At 48.8% G+C, this 18,628-nt stretch overlaps 1 protein-coding gene across 1 annotated transcript; it reads left to right on the top strand.

Annotated features, from left to right (window-relative positions):
• The first annotated feature begins 13,554 nt into the window (after positions 1–13,554).
• Positions 13,555–18,029, top strand: egr1 (early growth response 1). The gene is made up of 2 exons (XM_080008331.1): positions 13,555–14,318; positions 15,337–18,029. The coding sequence occupies exons 1-2, from the start codon at positions 14,108–14,110 to the stop codon at positions 16,668–16,670; spliced, it is 1,545 nt and encodes a 514-aa protein (XP_079864457.1). The 5' UTR covers positions 13,555–14,107; the 3' UTR covers positions 16,671–18,029.
• Positions 18,030–18,628: the final 599 nt, after the last annotated feature.

Below are 18,628 nucleotides of genomic sequence, written 5' to 3'. Positions count from 1 at the left end.
CTGCTTCAGTTCCTGTCTTCCCCCCCACTTACTTCGCTCTCTCTTTCCCTCCATCCCCTGCAGTGTTTGTTTCCCACCCGGGCCCATTTCCACTTCCTCCACTCGCGCCATCTCTGTCTGCTGGCCGCTGTGTTCCGTAGATAGGGCGGAGGGGAAGGTATACGGCCAGGGCTTTGGAGAAAGCAGATTAGTCCTTATTGTCGGTTGTAGAAAGCGAGGCAAAGGCTCGTGCTATAAATAGGCAGATTTACTCCACCCTGCTAGTCGCAGCTCCGCAGGAGAGCCAGGCCCCGGGTTTCTGTGTCTTTTAAGTTCAGGGTCAGTGTGTTACTATGGCGATGCAGCCTACATGTGTGTAAGTTTAGAGTGTGTACGTGTCAGAGGGCGAGGATGTGAGGGGGCTTGGTGTGTGTGTGTGTCCAGCGGGAGCAGCAGTGAGTCGGTCCACTCTCCCAGCCCCTGTGGAGAGAGAGCATGTTGGGTAACAGCTGGCTGGAGTTCCCCTGGACTCGCTCCAGATCTCCTCTCCCACACTCCCTCCCCCGACCTCCTCCCCATTCCAACCCCCCTCCCCCCGGCTCCGTGTACATGTGTGTAATAATGTGAGTTTGAGAATGTGTGTGTGTGTGTGTGTGTGTGTGTGTGTGTGTGTGTGTGTGTGTGTGTGTGTGTTTTTTGAGGATAAGCAACAATTATAGTTTATTTGTCCTGTTCGCAGCGGGTCGGCGCCTTGTGACCGTGTTCTCAACATCGCCTCTTCTTTTAAACACTGTCCAGAGCCATCTTTCCAGCGCGTACGGGCCCCAATTTCCTCTCGGGCGACGCCGTAGAACTGAGAACGAGCGTCAAACATGCGGGTCTTGCCAAAGTGACACCTCAACATCTGCTCTGACTCATTCTCCTCTGTTTCCTCGATTCTGAAAAAAGGGAAACAAGAACTGGTTTCATAAACAAGTCGCGTCTATTTGTGGCTCAGCCCTGAAATCAGTCAGAGCGTCATCATCATCATCATCATCATCATCATCATCAGCATCAATGTTGTTTTTGTCATCATCGTCTCCGTTTTAGAAACAAATGTTTGGCAATCGGTGATGAAACACCGAGTGTAAGTGTGTGGGTGTGTGTGGAGAGTGGGGGCTTGTTATTGGTGGAGAGCTGTGGAAACCCCTCCTAGGCTGGTTCACAGTAACTGCTTCAGGTGAGGACTTCAAGAGGACTGCAACGCATTGAGGTCAATGCAGATATACACAATGTACAACACAAAGTACAGTCAAAGCGCCGACTGGGTGAGGCAATACCCAGCGCAGCACAACAAAGGAGGCGGCGGCGGCGATAAAGGCAGTTGGAAGAGAGGAGGTGGAGGAAGCCGGTATTAACACGTTCACCTGCACCTTCACCATTCAGCATTCTGCCACCGCGCCGGAGGAGCGACAAGCCGCTACACGTCCTCGCCGCAACGCTACGTTGCACGGCCTCTCCCCTCCGTGCATGACCAACGTCAAGTCACAGTTTCCAAAACGTCTCCCTCTCGCTTCTAGGTCACGCCACGCGCCTCCCTTTAGCTCGCCAAACGTGTGTGTCTGGGGAGATCAGTGAACTAACCGTTGAGGTGCTTAAGGGTGAGTTTGGGCAATATCACCCGCTCAGTAAGCGGTAAGCATGGTTCAGTGCAGGGTCCCCGGAAAATTGAAATTCCTTGTGAAGTTAAAAGGGAGGGAAGGTCCCCGGTCTTCTCCCAGAAGAAGACCGTCAAAGCCTAGAGCCTCCCAAAAAGCCTGGCAACAACCCACTTGCGGGTTTGCCATCGGAGGGTGATCATCTCAGCCTAAAGGAGGAGACAAGAACCGAGCGCTTGTCGCCCCTCTGGTGAGAAGATAAGTGTCTCAAATTGCGTTCGTTTATTTGTCTGGCTGGGCCCGAAACCACACGGTCCGTCGTGTCTGGGCTGCAGCACCGACCGAGAGAGAGTGAGAGAGAGAGAGAGAGAGAGAGAGAGAGACTGCTTCCTCTTTCCGCCCGTCAGCGAGCAACTTCTCTTTTTCTTTCACTCTCCGGGCTGGGCTCTTCTCCCCGAGCCTCGGTGACATCACAGAGCGCAGGAAGTTGTGTCATTTCCTGTTTGGTTTGAAGTTTGACAGGAACGAGGCCGTGCAGAGGCGACCTGAAGGGGGTCAAAGGTCGTATCCCTTTATAGCGTTTCATCGACCCTCCCCCAATGCCATAATAAGATATACTCTCTGAGTCAGAGAGTAGGTAAAAGTATTTTTATGGGTTTATGGGTCGTTTGCATCCAAACACACACATACAGATGTTTGTTTTTTTTTATTCAGAAGGGACGAGAGAGTCAAAGGACACTTCTAAGCCTCGGTCCCTCAACTTTCCATTGCTTCCCCTGTTTTGCTTCCTCTCATCACGCCCCAACTCACTTCATCCTCTTTCCCTCCACCCCCTGCAGTGTTTACAAACTTGTCTTTACAAACTATATACTGTATATATATTTATATAAATTTAAATATACATATATATAATCTGTTGTACAATCTCCCCCTGCCACAGTGGCAGTGAGGAAACTTCAACTCCTTTTCCACATCATATGCCACTAGTTTGGAGTCTCTTGGTGACAGACAGGCAGGTGGTGTGACACCTATCCCTGGTAATAGAAGGCAATTATAAGCCCTGGCGAGAGCAGTGGCAATGGGGGGAAACTTTTATACAGGCACCCCTGCTGGGGCGCTGACATGCAGACATAGTGAAATTAATTGCTACAAAACATCAGAGCAGCCTGACGCACACGCGCGGGCACACAGTCAAACTCCTGGAAACGAACCAAGAGAATGAAACTATATGCATCATGCGACATTGCATTGATGCTCGTGACGGAGGAGGAGGAAGAAATAAGAAAGAGAAGGCGGGGGGGGCGACAAAAACAAGTGGATCTTTTTCCAACAAATCATGTTTTCATCTAAATAAAGAAGCCAAAGACAATAGACTCGGGTACCTTGGAGACCAGGAGGACTATTTCTCCATGGCAACCAGCTTGATGTGTGTGTGTGTGTGTGTGTGTGTGTGTGTGTGTGTGTGTGTGTGTGTGTGTGTGTGTGTGTGTGTGCGTGTTCGTGTGTGTGTGTGTGTGTGTGTGTGTGTGTGTGTGTGTGTGTGTGTGTGTGTGTGTGTGTGTGTGTGTGTGTGTGTGTGCACGCGTGTGTGCGTGTGTGCGTGTGTGACAGTGCCGCAGTGCGAGGGGTTGAACCGCTAAAGCTGTCTGGGAATGCAGAGTGAGAGAGGACGACAGAGAGAAAGAGAGAGAGAGAGAGAGAGAGAGAGAGAAAGAGACCCGCTCTCTATCTGTCTTGTGCGCTCGTAATGAGAACACACTGTCACAATCCCGCGGCGGGAAAAGAATTTTGAAGTTCGCGACTTTCCAACCGGCATTATTTCCTCTCTTTGGCTCTTTAAGTCGACAGCGGACGCAAGCCGCTACCCCGCTAAATTATTAACACTGAGCCCACTTCTGTTCCAAACAATGCGTCACCAGTCATTCTCATAAGTAAACATTTCTCTGGTGTCTCTATGGCGTGGTCCTCCTGTTTGGCTGTCAGAGAGAGGACCACGTGGCCTTCATAGCACGTTTACTGTAATTGTGGGGTGGCCTAGAGAATGTAAAGGCTACACACAGAGTGTGTGTTATCACACACTTGTGGACACGTGTGTGTGTGTGTGTGTGTGTGTGTGTGTGTGTGTGTGTGTAGGTGTGTGTGTGCGTGTGTGTGTAGGTGTGTGTTTTTTGTTTTATGTACCTTTGCACAGTTTGCTTGTACAGTAAGACAAACAAAAACAACAGGAACACGTAGATCTGTGTGTTCCTCTGTATGATGCTGAGTGTGCGACCTACATATAAGTTGTTTTCTTTCTTTCTTTTTTTCCGTATCTGCTTCGACAGGTTTCATTCCCCTTACGTTCAATGTTCAATGAACCGACGCGCAGAGAGAATCGACTTGGTCCATTGCAACAAAGAGGGACAGAATAAATGATGAAGATACAGTAAACAGGGAAGGAAGGGAGGGGTGAGGAAGGAAAGACGGGAGAAAGGAAGCAAGGAAGGGAGAAAGGGAGGAGAAGAGGAGGAAGTGAGGGAGGAAAGGGGATAGGGAGAATTGAAGGAGGGGAGGAAGGAATGACGGGAGAAAGAGAAAGAGGAAGAAAGGGAGGAACAAAGGGGAGAGGAAGGAAAGAAGGAAGGAAGATAGGGGGAAAGGAAGAAAGTGGGAAAGCAGGTGGGAAAGGAAGGAAGGAAGGAAGGAAGGAAGGAAGAACTGCAATGAAAGAAGTTGAATTATTTGAAGTACAGGAAAGTAAATAGAAACCAAGGGTACATGACAGGTGGCAAATTCAAAAGAATGTGAATATTTCCAGGAGGTAGAGGACGTCCTCTCTGCCATCTCACTAGCTGAGCTACACATGCGTTGGTGACCTCACACGCGTGAGGCAAGTGGCAACAAACATCCAACAAATTTGGACGATCTAAAACGGACCTTTTACCTCTAGCCAATCCTGTTTGTCGGTATAGAAAGAAGCCCCGCCCCCTCCCTCGTGGGTAGGTTGCACTTAAATCGTAAACAGCAGGGAGACAGAGCGACAGCGTCCAAAACTCGGAGGAGAAGGAGAAAGATGCGAATGCATCCGGGATTTTCTTTTTTTTGTGGCAACGATAGGAACAGGGAAATATAACTAAATATCTGATTACTTGAATTGCAAAACTTACGTGTTATGTTACTTGTTACAACAAAAAAGTAATTTGAGTACTCAAACACCTGGAAGGCGTTACCCCGTGCTGCCACGCAAATAGCGTCTGGGTGCGCCGGTGCTATTTGCACATATTTAAATTAGGTATTATTCATACATTTAGCGCAAAATCGGCCCCCTTCTATGCATATGAGGCTTATTGCAAAAGACATCCAATTCACAAACACCAGCGCTAAAAGACACAAGCAGTTAGAGTAAAATTATTACTGTCTGCAGAGAGCTGGTGGTAACTGCGCGGACAAAAAAAATCAAAAAAAAATCCGCTCCTTGCATGATCATGGCTACCTGTCACCACTGGGATTTGAAAATAAGGGAAACTGTCTGGTGTCTGGGGGGGGGGACCCCGGGGAGTCCCCCGACCCCACATGATCTGTAAATAATATTTTGACATTATTATTATAATAATTATACAGTAGCTGTCACAGCATCCAAAGGTAGCGATGCCTAGAACGGGAAGCAGTCCGTGGTCGTTTTCGAAACACTGAAATAGCAGCTTGTTGAAACTTTGAATAATTGATTGTACGAAACGGGCATTAGAAATGTTGACAAAAATGGTTCCATAATTCTGATTAAACTCAAGAGATATTAAAAAAACCCCACTTAAAAGTTTTAGGGAATAGTGATAAAGTGGTCAAAATTGGCATTGAACCACAGTTGGAATCAAACCTCATGGGACCACGGACAGATCTGCAGTGGCCCAGGGCCAGGAGTTGGGCCGCTGCATCCAAAAGGCCATGGGCGTTCGGTCCACTGAAAAAATTAACTTTGTGCTAATTTACTGTTATAATTTCTACATTGTAATATCAAGATTCAGTGAGAGCTAAAATTTCTTAAGTAAAAATGTTAATATTTACACATTTTATTTATGTAATAAATGAACTGTGTAGGAAGAGAATGTTTTATTATAGATTTACTCATACTATTTAAATGTTTTATAGTCACTGCACCTAAACCTAAAAATGCTAAGTACATTTTAATTGAAAAGTATAGCGTGTTTGAATCCACGCATCCCGCAGATCCGAAATAAGACGCAAAACAAGGGCAAATTGCACTCAGCAGAAAAACTTTATGGCCGTGTTTGCGCCAGCATATCATTAGCGCAATATCTTTTATGAATCCGATTTTGAGACGACGCAGGCAGTGGGCCCTCTGATGTGGAATTCGTGGTGCTATCAGCGGCCGCAGTCCATTTTTTGTGAATGCGCCCCGCGTAGCGGATCACATCAACAGCCGTAGAAGGCGACAAGCCTGAACTTGCAACCTTCCTCTCTCCCCCACTTTCTGCCGCCACCTCGGCGCGTCCTTAATTTTATTTGCGCTACACTTTGTACTAATTCATTACGCCCCCCATCGTCGCGGAAGGTAGGAAACAGGGAAAATTCTCCCTGGGCTTAATGCAACCCTCCCTCCCCACTTAATGTAAACATTGTGCACTAGTCACGTTCCTCCCATTAAGGAAAATACCTCCCATTACATAGTTGTCAGTTGTCTTAATCCACATGCACCATTAACCTGCACACCCAGTCATCTCCGAGCCCTCGCAGGACAAAAGGTGCAGAGAGAGAGAGAGAGAGAGAATAGGGAGTATGAAAGAGAAAGCGAGAGAGAGAGAGAGAGAGAGAGAGAGAGAGAGAGAGGGAATCTGACCCTGTAAATCTGAAGTAGATGATGGAAATGCAAAGCCCTCGAGATGTCTACGGCAAATGCTTCTAAAGTGATTGACGGTGCCAAGTGCCAGGCGAGGAGCGGCCCGGTCCTGACACTCCGGTGGCCTCCATCCCGCGTGCACAGAATGCAAATGCGCCGATTTTCTTCCGACGGAGGACGGTTATGTCCCGGCTTCGTCATACAGAACCTTTCTGGAGCCCGTGCAGTCCGAAAAATCCTCGACAGTGACATCCGCCAGGTGACCCAAACTGACTGCCGGCCCCCGAGCCCCGACTCCTTTAAAAAACCCAGTGTTCCATACGCTGAACGCTTCTGACAGTTATTCATTTATTCATTCCCCCCTTCTTCCAATGCTTGTTTCTTCGTTCGAGTATGTGTGTGTACTGTATGTGTGTGTGTGTGTGTGTGTGTGTGTGTGTTTTTGTTTGTCCTGGTAGAGCATGACGGCTGCTGCACTATGTGCTGCTTGTTGTTGCCATGTCAGGCCGTCACGCCTGTTGACATGAGGGGGAAATGATTATTGTATGATTATGAAGGGTTTCCGGGGCTTTCTGACGGGGACCTGTCTCCTCAGCCCTGTAGGCTATCCCAATTCGGCAGTCTCCAGCTGCGGGTGAGGAAAGGGTAGAGGGGGGAGAGGGCGGGGAGGAGAGGGGCTTACCTGAATCAACCTGTCGTACCTGCCCCGAGGCCCACCTGTCAACAGCCTAGCGACAGTCACTTTTTCTTTGGCTCTTTCTGTCTCTCCGTCTTAGCCTCTCTCTCTCTCTCTCTCTGTCTCTCTCTCTCTCTCTCTCTCTGTCTCTCTTTCTCTCCCCCTCTCCCTCCCCCTCTCTCTCGCTCTCTCTGTCGTTCCATCCGTATTTCACCTATCTCTCACAATCCAGATATCTGTCTCTCACTCCTATCTTCACTCTCTCTTACCTCTTCACTCACTTAGGTTCAGACGTGGCAAAACAAATAACTCTCACCTGAGCAGACGCACAGATTGTCATTGTTACTCCTCGGCGAATCCTGAGAAACGGGCTCTGGCCACTGGCCCCGAGTCAACTATTTGTCTTCAAACATTGGACTCAAACATGCTAATGCATGTGTGTGTGTGTGTGTGTGTGTGTGTGTGTGTGTGTGTGTGTGTGTGTGTGTGTGTGTGTGTGTGTGTGTCTGAGCGTACCATTTTTTTCCTGTTAAATTTCAACATCGTTTCACTGGAAGGTTCAGCTGCGTTTTTAAAATTCCATTTCGAGCGAAAAGATCGCCTTGACTGTCTTGACATTCTCCCGAGGGCCAGGCACTGCGTGAACAAGCGCGATGGCATGACCGTCTGATGCAAAAATAAAGCCGCTCTACATAAAGCCTTCCCCGCCACATAAACATATGTGGAGTGGCTGACTGTGGACTAAATCAAAGTCCCTTATAAAAATCCGAGGGCCGTAGTATGAAAACAGGTCCTGGAGTCTGGGAGCGCTCTGTCTGCCTCAAGTTTGAGCGTGAGTCACACCCAGACGGCTTCACTAAAAACAACAAACCAGCGGCAGCTCAGTCTGGCCTGTGAGACCACTTCTATTTCTGCCTTTCTGTCTTTCTTTCTCACTTAGTCTCCTACCTTTTTTCAACCACCCTCTTTGCCCCCTAGTCTCCTTCTTTGCCCCCCCCCCCCGCCCCCCCTCTCTCTTTCACCCCCCCCCTCTCTCTCTATCTGTCTTGTGAAGTGAAGCTGGTTTTAGTCGGTCCATTAACCCCCCTTAGCCAATAAAAAGCTCCGTCTTGGCACAGTAAGGCGTAACGATAACTTTGAAGCTGTTTGCTGGGCCGATTCAAAATGATGATGAGCCTGATTCTGGTCCCGGTCCGGCTCCGGCCTGCCTGCCTGCCTGTCTGCCTGCCTGCCTGCCTGCGTTTCATCCACCGCTGGGGACGGGCGGTCAATTACACTGATGAGATGTTAAAACACTGATACTAAACATCAATTCTTGCTTACCAAGCGAGGAAGGAGGGGAAGACAAAGGCCTGAGACCGGGGCAGCACAGTGGTTATCATGATGAGAAGCTGCCTGAGGACCTAAACACTTCATCCAGCAGCTTTTTCTCAAGCTACTCACCATCACCAACCACAGATCGCACCCCATAATGGATAACAGAAACTCTTATTTATGGATAGAAGATATTTGAGGACAAATTGTTTTCAACAGCAATGGCTGGGTTGCCGCAGCTCCCCAAACCCCACCCGAAAAACTGTTCAAGAGAGACTTACTTGAAACGTACGCATTTCCTAGAATTAAGTTTAAATGTTGGTCCTGCCCGCGCAACTCCTTATTACCCATGACTGTCTGTCTACTATCATTACAGTAGGGACAATTCTGGTAGACACCAGAAAGTTTGTGGCAACCTTTAAACGTTGTTGTGCTGTCACTGTGAAAATGGTTACATGGTCAGGGGAAGCCCCCTTCCTTGTCACTCTGCCAGTGACTCATCAGAAGCCAAAGGTCAGGGGTCAGATCTTTTGTCACACACATCAAACAAACAGCCCAGGGGCTCAGTGAGTCACACATCTGCTGGGAGATGGCGGTGACGGGTGGGCTTGTGCTGTGTTCGGTAATTGTCTCCCTGTCACCCGTAAGCTTGGGAGGGCAGGGCAGAAAGGCAGGTCAGCAGGTAGCGGGGCTATAGGTTTCTTGGGCCCTGGTTCCAAGTGCTATGCTGATACCCTCGCTGAACAGCAAGCCTGAAGGGAAGAATGCGTTGGGGGGGGGGGGCAAAAGTGAGATGAGTCTTTTTCAGAAGGATGACGTTATATGACGAAGGTGTGGAGCCAGAGTAAGGCAGGATCAACAAAAAAGCACAACTTCAGTTCTTAACAACTGATCATTTATATCATACTTCAAATGACAGACTGGCCCTTCTGGCCTGTATCGGCCCAATTCTAAAGCAGCCCACCAAGAGAACACCTCATACTCCCGATGGCCAATCCGCCCCTGGCGGGACATCAGTAGCTGGACATGACTATTGGAGCACTACTTTGCTAGTAGAACACCTCTCGCGGGAAACCATTGCGGTTCACCTCTAGCGAGACACCTCCAGTGGGATGCCATAACAAGTCACCACTAGCAGTACACCACAACGGGACACCTCTAGCAGGACACCATAACAGTTCACCACAGCAGTTCACCACTTGCAGGACACTACTAGTAGGACAGCCCAGACGTATGGCGTCAGCATTCCTAGACTCCTGTAAAGGGAGCCCATTGTATTATGCCAGATGGCCCATTATAAAAAATGTTCATCAATGGCCCTTTTAAAAAACCCCATTTAATCTATTTACCTTTTTTTCACGACATGCCAAAAATCCCCAAATATTTAGGGTGACCCTTGTGCCACGCCTCTCCATCTCCGTTGCCTCGATATTTCTTGACAGATTTATCCCTCTCATGCCAGCTATTCTTCTCTCAGGCGTACCGCGCTCTGTGTCTTAAAGGTCAGACCTCAGCCCCTCCTAGTGTCAACTTAAAAAACTGGGAGAAAAGTGACATTTATAAAATACCCTGCCATGGCGGCCCCCCCCGCTCCCAGCCCCTCGGCACTCACTCACGGCACTGTCACTCTGCCCGAGATGGTCAGGCCTCTCCCTCCGAAACAAATTTAATGTGCATCTGCAATGCAGGACACAGAGCGACCGGGGCATTTCGTTTTTTTTTTTTCTCTCATCTTAAATCCGGTCTCTTCTGGGCCCACCCCATATGGCGAGAGATAAAACCGCGATCGCGTCATTCCGTGCCCGCTCAAAAATAATCAGGTCTTCTCTCTCCCTCAGTGTGTTCTCCCTCAATCTGTCATTATCCCTCCACTCCCCTCCCCTCCCCTCCCCTCCCTCCCTCCCCCCTCTCCTCCACGCCTACCAAATTATGTAACATCCAGGCTTTGGTAACAGCCGACATCACCCGTCGCATAATCTGCCGCCCCTCTGTTGCACCCCCGGTCTGAGTACACCTGTGTGCTAATGATTGGGGATCGCGCCGTGGGGGTGTGAAGGGGGGGGGGGGGGTTGCTAAGGAGAGAAAGAAAGAGGGGGGGGGGGGTGAGACTGGTGAGGAGGGAGACAAGAGGTGAAGGCGGTGGAGGAGCATCTGTCTGCCCCGCTGCCGGCTCCATCAGGCACTGGCCGCTGATGAATGCCGGCACAAGCCTGGGTGTTTGATCTTACGTGTGGCTTCGGTCCGTCTGTCCCTCTGTCATCCATCTTTTTCACTGTTGTCTGTCTCTCTGTCTGTCTGTCTGTCTATCTATCTATCTATCTATCTATCTATCTATCTGTCTATCTATCTTTCTGTCTATCTATCTGCTTTCGCTCCCCTCTTAATGTCCTCCTCATCCTCTCCGACTCACCTTAATGATTGGTGGATTGGGCTGTATTTAAATGTGAAATATATCAGTCATGAGTGTTTTGTGCGGGGTGAGGGCTGGGGGGTGGGGGGGGGGGGGGTTGTGTGGCATGACACAACAGAGAAAAGACAGAACGAGACTTACACACACCCTAAACCTAACCCTAACCCTAACCCCAACCCTCCAGGTATCATTGCCAAACATGAATAATAATTATTATTATTACGATTGTTATGGCTGTTATGATTATGCTAATTATATTGTTTTTGTTATTATAATAGTTATTATTATATTTAATAATGTTATCAGAGATATTAATGTCTATTAAATGTATCAAGACAATATTCACAAAAAAAAAGGCAACACACACACACACGCACCCACACACGCACACGCACACACACAGACGCTCCTCTCCCTCCTCCCTTACAGCGTCTGGCCCCCACCCCCTCCGTGCATCAGAGTGAAGGGAGGCCCGTACAGACACTGTGCACTGTTTATCATCTTTATTACTTTATTACTTCTCTAGAAGTTTTCCCTAACCTGATTTTATTACACTGCCATCAGATGATGATGACTTCTATTCGCTCTATTCTATTTTTTTTTCTTTTCTCTCTGCTGTATTTATCGACCCTGGCTGGTGATGTATGGCAGCAGCGATGGATGCGGACACGAATTAGCAGTCAGGACCGACACCTCAGGACACAGGCAGTCTATTCCACTGCCCTTACCTCTAAAGTCGCCTGATGTCCAACGGAGATGAGTCGACTTGCGAAATGCAAACGCATCTAATGATGACAGACCACGGCGGAATTAAGATTTAAGGAGGAATTATAAGCCCCAGTGGCCAGCAAAAACACGTCCGGCCGCCAGGAAAGGTAGTCCCCTTTCCTCGTTCCCGTTCTAGATTCGGTAGTGGATTGTTTTTCTCCTCAAAAGCAACCCTAAAGATATTAAAGATTTTTTTTTTTCCAGGGAGTCTAACTCAGTTATCCACCCATCTCAACGTGTGCATACTAAATAACGCACTTCCCCCCCCCCACTCTGCAGGCTTTATTGGGGCTTTGTTAAGCAGTCTCGACGTGCTCCACATCATCACCCATAATATTTGACAGATTTGTTTGGCGTCACTCTAACGGAGGTAAACAGGTGGATTTTGCCCTGGGCTGAATGGCAAACGCCTGGTAGATATTCCAACCCATCGAGTAAAAAAAATAAATAAAATAAAATAAAAGAAGAAGAACAATCCTCACTCTGCACTGTGCTAAAGGGAACGAGAGCTGCAGGTAGGTTTGGATGCGTATGCGTTTTGCTGATTTAACGCGTTGTATCGATCACATAGTCACATTGTGGGTATATAATAAACGATGGATCACATCAGGCAATATTTGATCTACGTTTTGGTAGTTTCTCTTTAAACCGCATCCAGCATAAAGAGTGTTTACCAATAATGTTCGCTGCATATAGATCCAGTCAGCAGCAGGCATTGATTTTCCGTCAGCCGGCACCGGGGCGCACCGGGGCTGGAGCGTCCAGGAGGGGGAGCGGGTGGTGGGGTGTCCGCGTCCCACCGGCCCATTAGCCCGCTGACTGGCACCGAGATCCCCCTCCTATCGAGTCGGGGACACCCCCCCAATTAGGCTGATCGCCCCGCACCTCGTCAGCATTCACGGCTAATGCTTTGTTGTTAATCGATACTACGCGGGGAGCATCACTAATACCAAAGGCGCAGAGTTAATAAAAAAAAAAAAAAAAAAAAAAAAAAGTTTACACCCAAAAACCCAACAAACACTCTGTTCCAATCCAAACCCACCAAAACCCCCGCAGCAAAATAATAAATAAGCCGATACGGTCGGCGTGCGTTTATATGTGCAGACGCGGTCTGCAGTTTTTTTTTTTTTTTTTGGTTTTGTTTTTTTTAATGAACAGCAATAATAAAGTACGTTTGCGGATCGTTTGATTCCTTTAAAAAAAAAACAAAAAAAAACACTTTTTTTTTTTTTTTAATCGTTTATTATCGCCCGCTGCATGTTTTCAACCACGTTGCGAAAATAATCAAAACCGTGAATCGGCTCCGCCGTGCCCCGCGCCGCGGCGGAGCACCGAAGACAGAACGTACAAAACAACAACCAACCAACAACCACCACCACCACCACCACCACCACCACGATCCGGGACTAGACGGACGCGGGCCGCGGGCGCTTTGCGGCGCGTCGCGGCGGTGCTCGGGGACCGGGACGCGGCGCCGGCTCCGACCTCGCGCTCGCTGCCGGGCGGCGACCGGCGACGACTCCAGGAAGTTCCAAATAAGGGCAAGGGAACTGGAAACCCACCGGAATAGATCCTTATGTAGTCACGACCTTATAAGGCGCGGCGGGGCCGGCTTTTTCCGGCGAGCGCGCGGGCCGCCGCGCAGACGGGGAATCCGAATCAAATGCACGAGGCGACGGGGAAACGGGGCGACAACGGGGCCCGTTTTCGCCGAGAACCGGGATATGTTGTCACCCCGTCTTCCATTTACTGCGAGGGCTTAATATCAAGTCCCCTGCGCGCTCGCTTTCCCCCCCCCAAAAGGCCGGCGTCACGCGTCCTCCACTGCAGTGCCTAAATATGGGCTTTCCTTCGATCCATATATGGACATCTACGTCACGGCAAGAGGGTATAAAAGGCGCGGGGGAAACCTCTGAGCGGAGACAGAGCCCACAAGCTCAACCGTCAGAGCACAGACAGGCAGAAAACACACATAGCGGTAGATCTCCCAAAAAACAAGACATTTCGCACAAAAAAAAAAAAAAGTCAAAGTGAATTCAAACAACATTTCATCCAAGAAGGCTCATCACCTTATTGGACAAGCCGTTTAAAGCAAATTCAGCAATTGAATGTTAAACATTTCATTGTTTTAGGGAATGAGTGAAAGGGACCGTTTTGATTTTTTTTGAAAAAAATACAAAACAAGTGGATCTTTACTCATCTCTCAGAACGACAGTGGGGGGAGGGGAAAACCAGACGACCACCAAAAAGGAGAGACCAAGGACAGAAGAAGACGAGCATCCTCTTCTCCCTCCTCCTCCTCAGCAGCAGAAGAGCGAGACAGAGCTCCCTGCAGGCTGGGGTAGCGGGTCCCTCCACCTGTGCGGCAAGAAGCACCGCTCTGCCAGCTTGCATCCAGCCTGCCAGCACTCCTCTCCAGACTCCAGATCAGCCCCTCAGCCCCTGGGCTCCAGCAGCAGCAGCAGCAGCAGCAGCAGCGGCAGCGGAGGATGGCTGCAGCCAAGACTGAGATGATCCTTCCAGCTCTGCAGATCTCAGACCCCCTGAGCTTCCCTCACTCGCCCATGGATAACTACCCCAAGCTGGAGGAAATGATGATGCTCAACTCCGCGGGAACACCCTTCCTCACCGCCTCTGCACCCGAAGGTGCTGGCTTTGGCACCGGAGAGCCAGGAGAGCAGTACGACCACCTGCCCGGAGGTAAGAGAAACATGTTTTTTGTTTTTTTTGGTTCCTTCTGCTGTACAATAAGCTGTGCAACAGTTATGGTAGCAGCCGCAGGTCAACACTTCGAGTTTTCAAAATAAATAGTTGTATGACATGATTTGAGTTTAGCTGTCAATGAGTTATTATTATTTTTTTCTTTAGAGTTTGACCCTCTTATTATGTCCAACAATAATGGGATAATCAGATATATAACCAGAGTTCGTGTTAATATATTTTGAATTTTGTTGGTGTTAATAAATTAAATGTAGGATTATAACAACCAGCAAAGTAGGGGAGAGAATGCTTTGAATTTGAGCTGAGTAAATTTATTCCATACTTAATAAAAAAAGATTTTCCATGAAACACATTCATATAATTTTAATGCCTAAAAGATAGAAAATCTTAAAACTGTCTGACTCTAAACAAGCGAATGACTGCTCTGAATTCCTGTTGAATCGCCGAGGTCTCAAACGCGACTCTGTCACTGCATACTTTGGACACTCCTGCAGCTCATTTCAAATTGCATTCCTAAAACCAGCTGAACTGCAGTTTCAGCAATCAATTGCCTTTGGCTATGTGATGGGCTGCAAGAATGAACGTGTGTGTAAGTGTGTTTGCCGTTGTGAGTAGGTCCGTGTGTGTGTGTGTGTGTGTGTGTGTCTGTGTGTGTGTGTGTGTGTGTTCGTTCCAGTCTAAGAAGGTAAAAGAGAGGGAGACTTGAGGTCCCTCAAGCAAGCAAGTGGGAGGAAAAAAAAAAGGTGTGTAGGATTCAGGCGAGGGTGCAGAGCCGCTTCTTGAGAGGCAGATGTAGGCGTTTTAAGTGGCAATAGTTGACTTGGGGGGGTCAGAGGGGAGGGTGGGGTCCTCTCTATCGACACCCACTGAGCAGAAACATGATAATCGGGGGACACACTGGTCCATGCTGGCTGGCTTTCCCCGCTCTCGCCCATCGCCATGATTATCGACATTTTGATTAATGTCTCTTCTTCGCCTCCTCTCTTGCTCCCTGCAGATACGTTACCCGATCTTGCCCTCAGCTGTGAGAAGTCCATGGCGGAGCAGACCTACCCCACCCAGCGGCTGCCCCCCATCTCCTACACGGGGCGCTTCACCCTGGAGCCGGCCACCAGCTGCAGCAACAGTCTCTGGGCCGAGCCCCTCTTCAGCCTGGTCAGCGGACTGGTGGGCATCAACCCCCCCGCCAGCTCTGGCTCTTCTTCTGCGGTCTCACAGACCACCTCGTCCACCACACCCTCTGCCCCTTCCTCCTCCTCCTCTTCTACCTCCTCCACCTCCTCACAGAGCTCCAGCCTCAGTTGCTCCATCCACCACAGCGAGCCCAATCCCATCTACTCAGCCGCCCCCACATATTCCAGTCCCAACCCCGACATCTTCCCGGATCAGGGTCAGGCCTTCCCTAACCCGGGCGGTGTCTCGCTCCAGTACCCTCCGCCCGCCTACCCCAACGGCAAGACCTGCAGCACCAGCTTCCCAGTGCCCATGATCCCCGACTACCTTTTCCCCCAGCAGCAGGGAGAGATCAGCCTGGTGCCCCCTGACCAGAAGCCCTTCCAGAGCCAATCAGGGCAGCCCTCCCTCACTCCCCTGTCCACCATCAAGGCCTTCGCCACCCAGACGGGCTCCCAGGACCTAAAGAGCGTCTACCAGTCGCAGCTGATCAAGCCCAGCCGCATGCGCAAGTACCCCACCCGCCCGAGCAAGACCCCTCCCCACGAGAGGCCCTACGCCTGCCCCGTGGAGACATGCGACCGCCGCTTCTCGCGCTCGGACGAGCTGACGCGCCACATTCGCATCCACACGGGACAGAAGCCCTTCCAGTGCCGCATCTGCATGCGCAACTTCAGCCGCAGCGACCACCTGACGACGCACATCCGCACGCACACGGGCGAGAAGCCCTTCGCCTGCGAGATCTGCGGCCGCAAGTTCGCCCGGAGCGACGAGAGGAAGAGGCACACTAAGATCCACCTGCGGCAGAAGGACAAGAAGGCGGAGAAGGAAGGGGCGTCGGTGGCGTCGGGGGTCCCGGTGTCGGCCTCCTCGCCAGCCTCCAGCTACCCCTCACCCATCACCTCCTACCCCTCCCCGGTCTCCTCGTACCCCTCCCCGGTCACCTCCTGCTACTCCTCTCCCGTCCACACCTCCTACCCTTCTCCCTCCATCGCCACCACCTACCCGTCAGTGTCCATGTCCTTGTCCACGTTCCAGTCCCAGGTGGCGTCTTCCTTCCCCTCCTCCGTTGCCTCCAACATCTACAGCTCCCCGGTTCCCACCCCGCTATCAGACATGCACACCACTCTATCCCCAAGGACGATCGAGATCTGCTGAAGGCAGCGCAGAGAGAGAAAAAAAAAAAAAGACCCTTTTCCCTCTCTCTTCTCAACTCTACTTCCTTAAGGTTCATCGAGGGGAATAAAATCGGCATCAAAAGACTTTTGTTATTCCCCTCCAAAAAGCACTTTTCAGTCTGCTCTCGCTGCAGTGTTTTTCGAATCGAGAGAATTTACCTGAAAAGGGGAGGAAAAAAAAAACTCATGTCAAGGACTGGACAGAGACAATAGATGACAAAAATGTTTTTTGTTCCCCCCCCCCCCCCTCTGTCTCTGTAAAGCAAACGCAGCACTTCAAAATGAGGTATCGACAGGTTTTTAACTAATGCAGTGCACAACGATTTACAAATAGATGGAGTGAACATTGGCAGCAGTTGAGGTGCTACAGCACGTTTGCCTGCGCAGGCATCCTACAGTACAAAAGACATTGAATGATATACATAAGCTACCGTATATGTATATTGTACATGTGCCATGTTTTCTTTTTTCATTTTTTTTCTATAATTTTTTTGGTACCATTGATGTGAAAACTTACTTGCATATTTGCATTGTATTATTTGAAGTGAGCAGGGCCATATTTTCTAAATACTTTCTCTATTATGTAGTGATGATGCTGTGATATGTTTTGACATTGTTTTGGGCAAAAAAAAAAAAAACGAAAAAAAAGCACTTAAATATTCAAGCATGAGTAAGAGTGATGTTAGTTTTTGTTATTTTGTAAATATCATTCACTGGTACTATCTCTTTCTCTCTCTTTCTCACATGTGACATATCCCTCTGTTATATGGAAAAAAAAGAGGAAAAGGAAAAAAAAAAACCCAACAACAACAACACGACATAACAAGACAAGACAAACGTCCAGTTATTTGGTGCCTTTTGTGAAGCCTTGCTGATGGTGTGACTGGGCTGTGTGCAGGAGAGGGTGCAATGCCTCTGGCCTTAGGGGGTTATTTGTTATTTTCTTTTTTTTTTTTGTTACAGAATGTAAGTCATATTCAGAGGGAAGGAAAAAAAAAAAAAAAGGGATGCGACGTGAGGGCACCGCTTCATTTCATTAGAATGTAAGCAAAAACGCAGAAAAAGTCTATTTTTGTAAAACAGAAGTGTAAATATCCACATCTTCAAGAGCTGGAATGTTGAAGTTACCTACTGAGTAGGCATGGGATTCTTTTTGTATGTTATATACATGCAGTTCATTATTTTGTGGTTCTCTTTTTTTTGTATTTGTGTTTGTTAAACCAAGTGACTGTTTCTGGCTTCTAAACACATTGAATGCGCTTAACTGCCAATGGGATATTTGGTGTACGAGATATCCTCCCAAAAATGGAATATAAATAAAAATACGAATATATATGTATATGCGATTCATTTTTTTTTCCCTCTGTTTGCTATTGACTGTTTTTTGTTTTTTTTTCTCTTCCTCAAATATCGCCAGCGCTTTCATCCCGGCTCAGGGTGAAACCTCTTCACTCCGCCTCCCATTATCTCTCAGGCACTCTCTCATAAGACAACATTACACATTCCCTAATCTCACACATTAATTGCGCGCGGTTGATAAGTGGATTTCGCCGCCGCTCTCCGACATCACAGAGAGGGCTCTAAGCCGAGGAAGAATCCGCGCCCTCCGCGATTTCAATAGCAACCCTCGCCGCTCCACCGCTGAACCCCCACCCGCCATTAACGATAACGCGACCACGCGACTCTCCCCGGGACGGGGAATCCTTATCCACATCAAAAACACGCTCTCTGACATATCATATAGAAGCTTATCTAAATTTTGGTTTCGTTGAGAGATTTCTGCCGGCGATAGTGAGGGGAGTTCAGCTAAGCTAACGGAGATTGGTTCTTTAGTCGGAATAAATATTTGACACCTCCCCCGCTCTGCCGTCGATTTTTTGACCGCAGAGGGCAAAAAAGAGAAAGAAAAATGAATTTGTGTTTTTTTTTGTGTGTTTT

The sequence above is a fragment of the Zeus faber genome (assembly GCF_960531495.2).
Source record: "Zeus faber genome assembly, chromosome: 10".
Classification (NCBI taxonomy): domain Eukaryota; kingdom Metazoa; phylum Chordata; class Actinopteri; order Zeiformes; family Zeidae; genus Zeus; species Zeus faber.
Note: the sequence above shows the minus strand (reverse complement) of the source record. Positions and strands in the feature narration are given on the sequence as shown.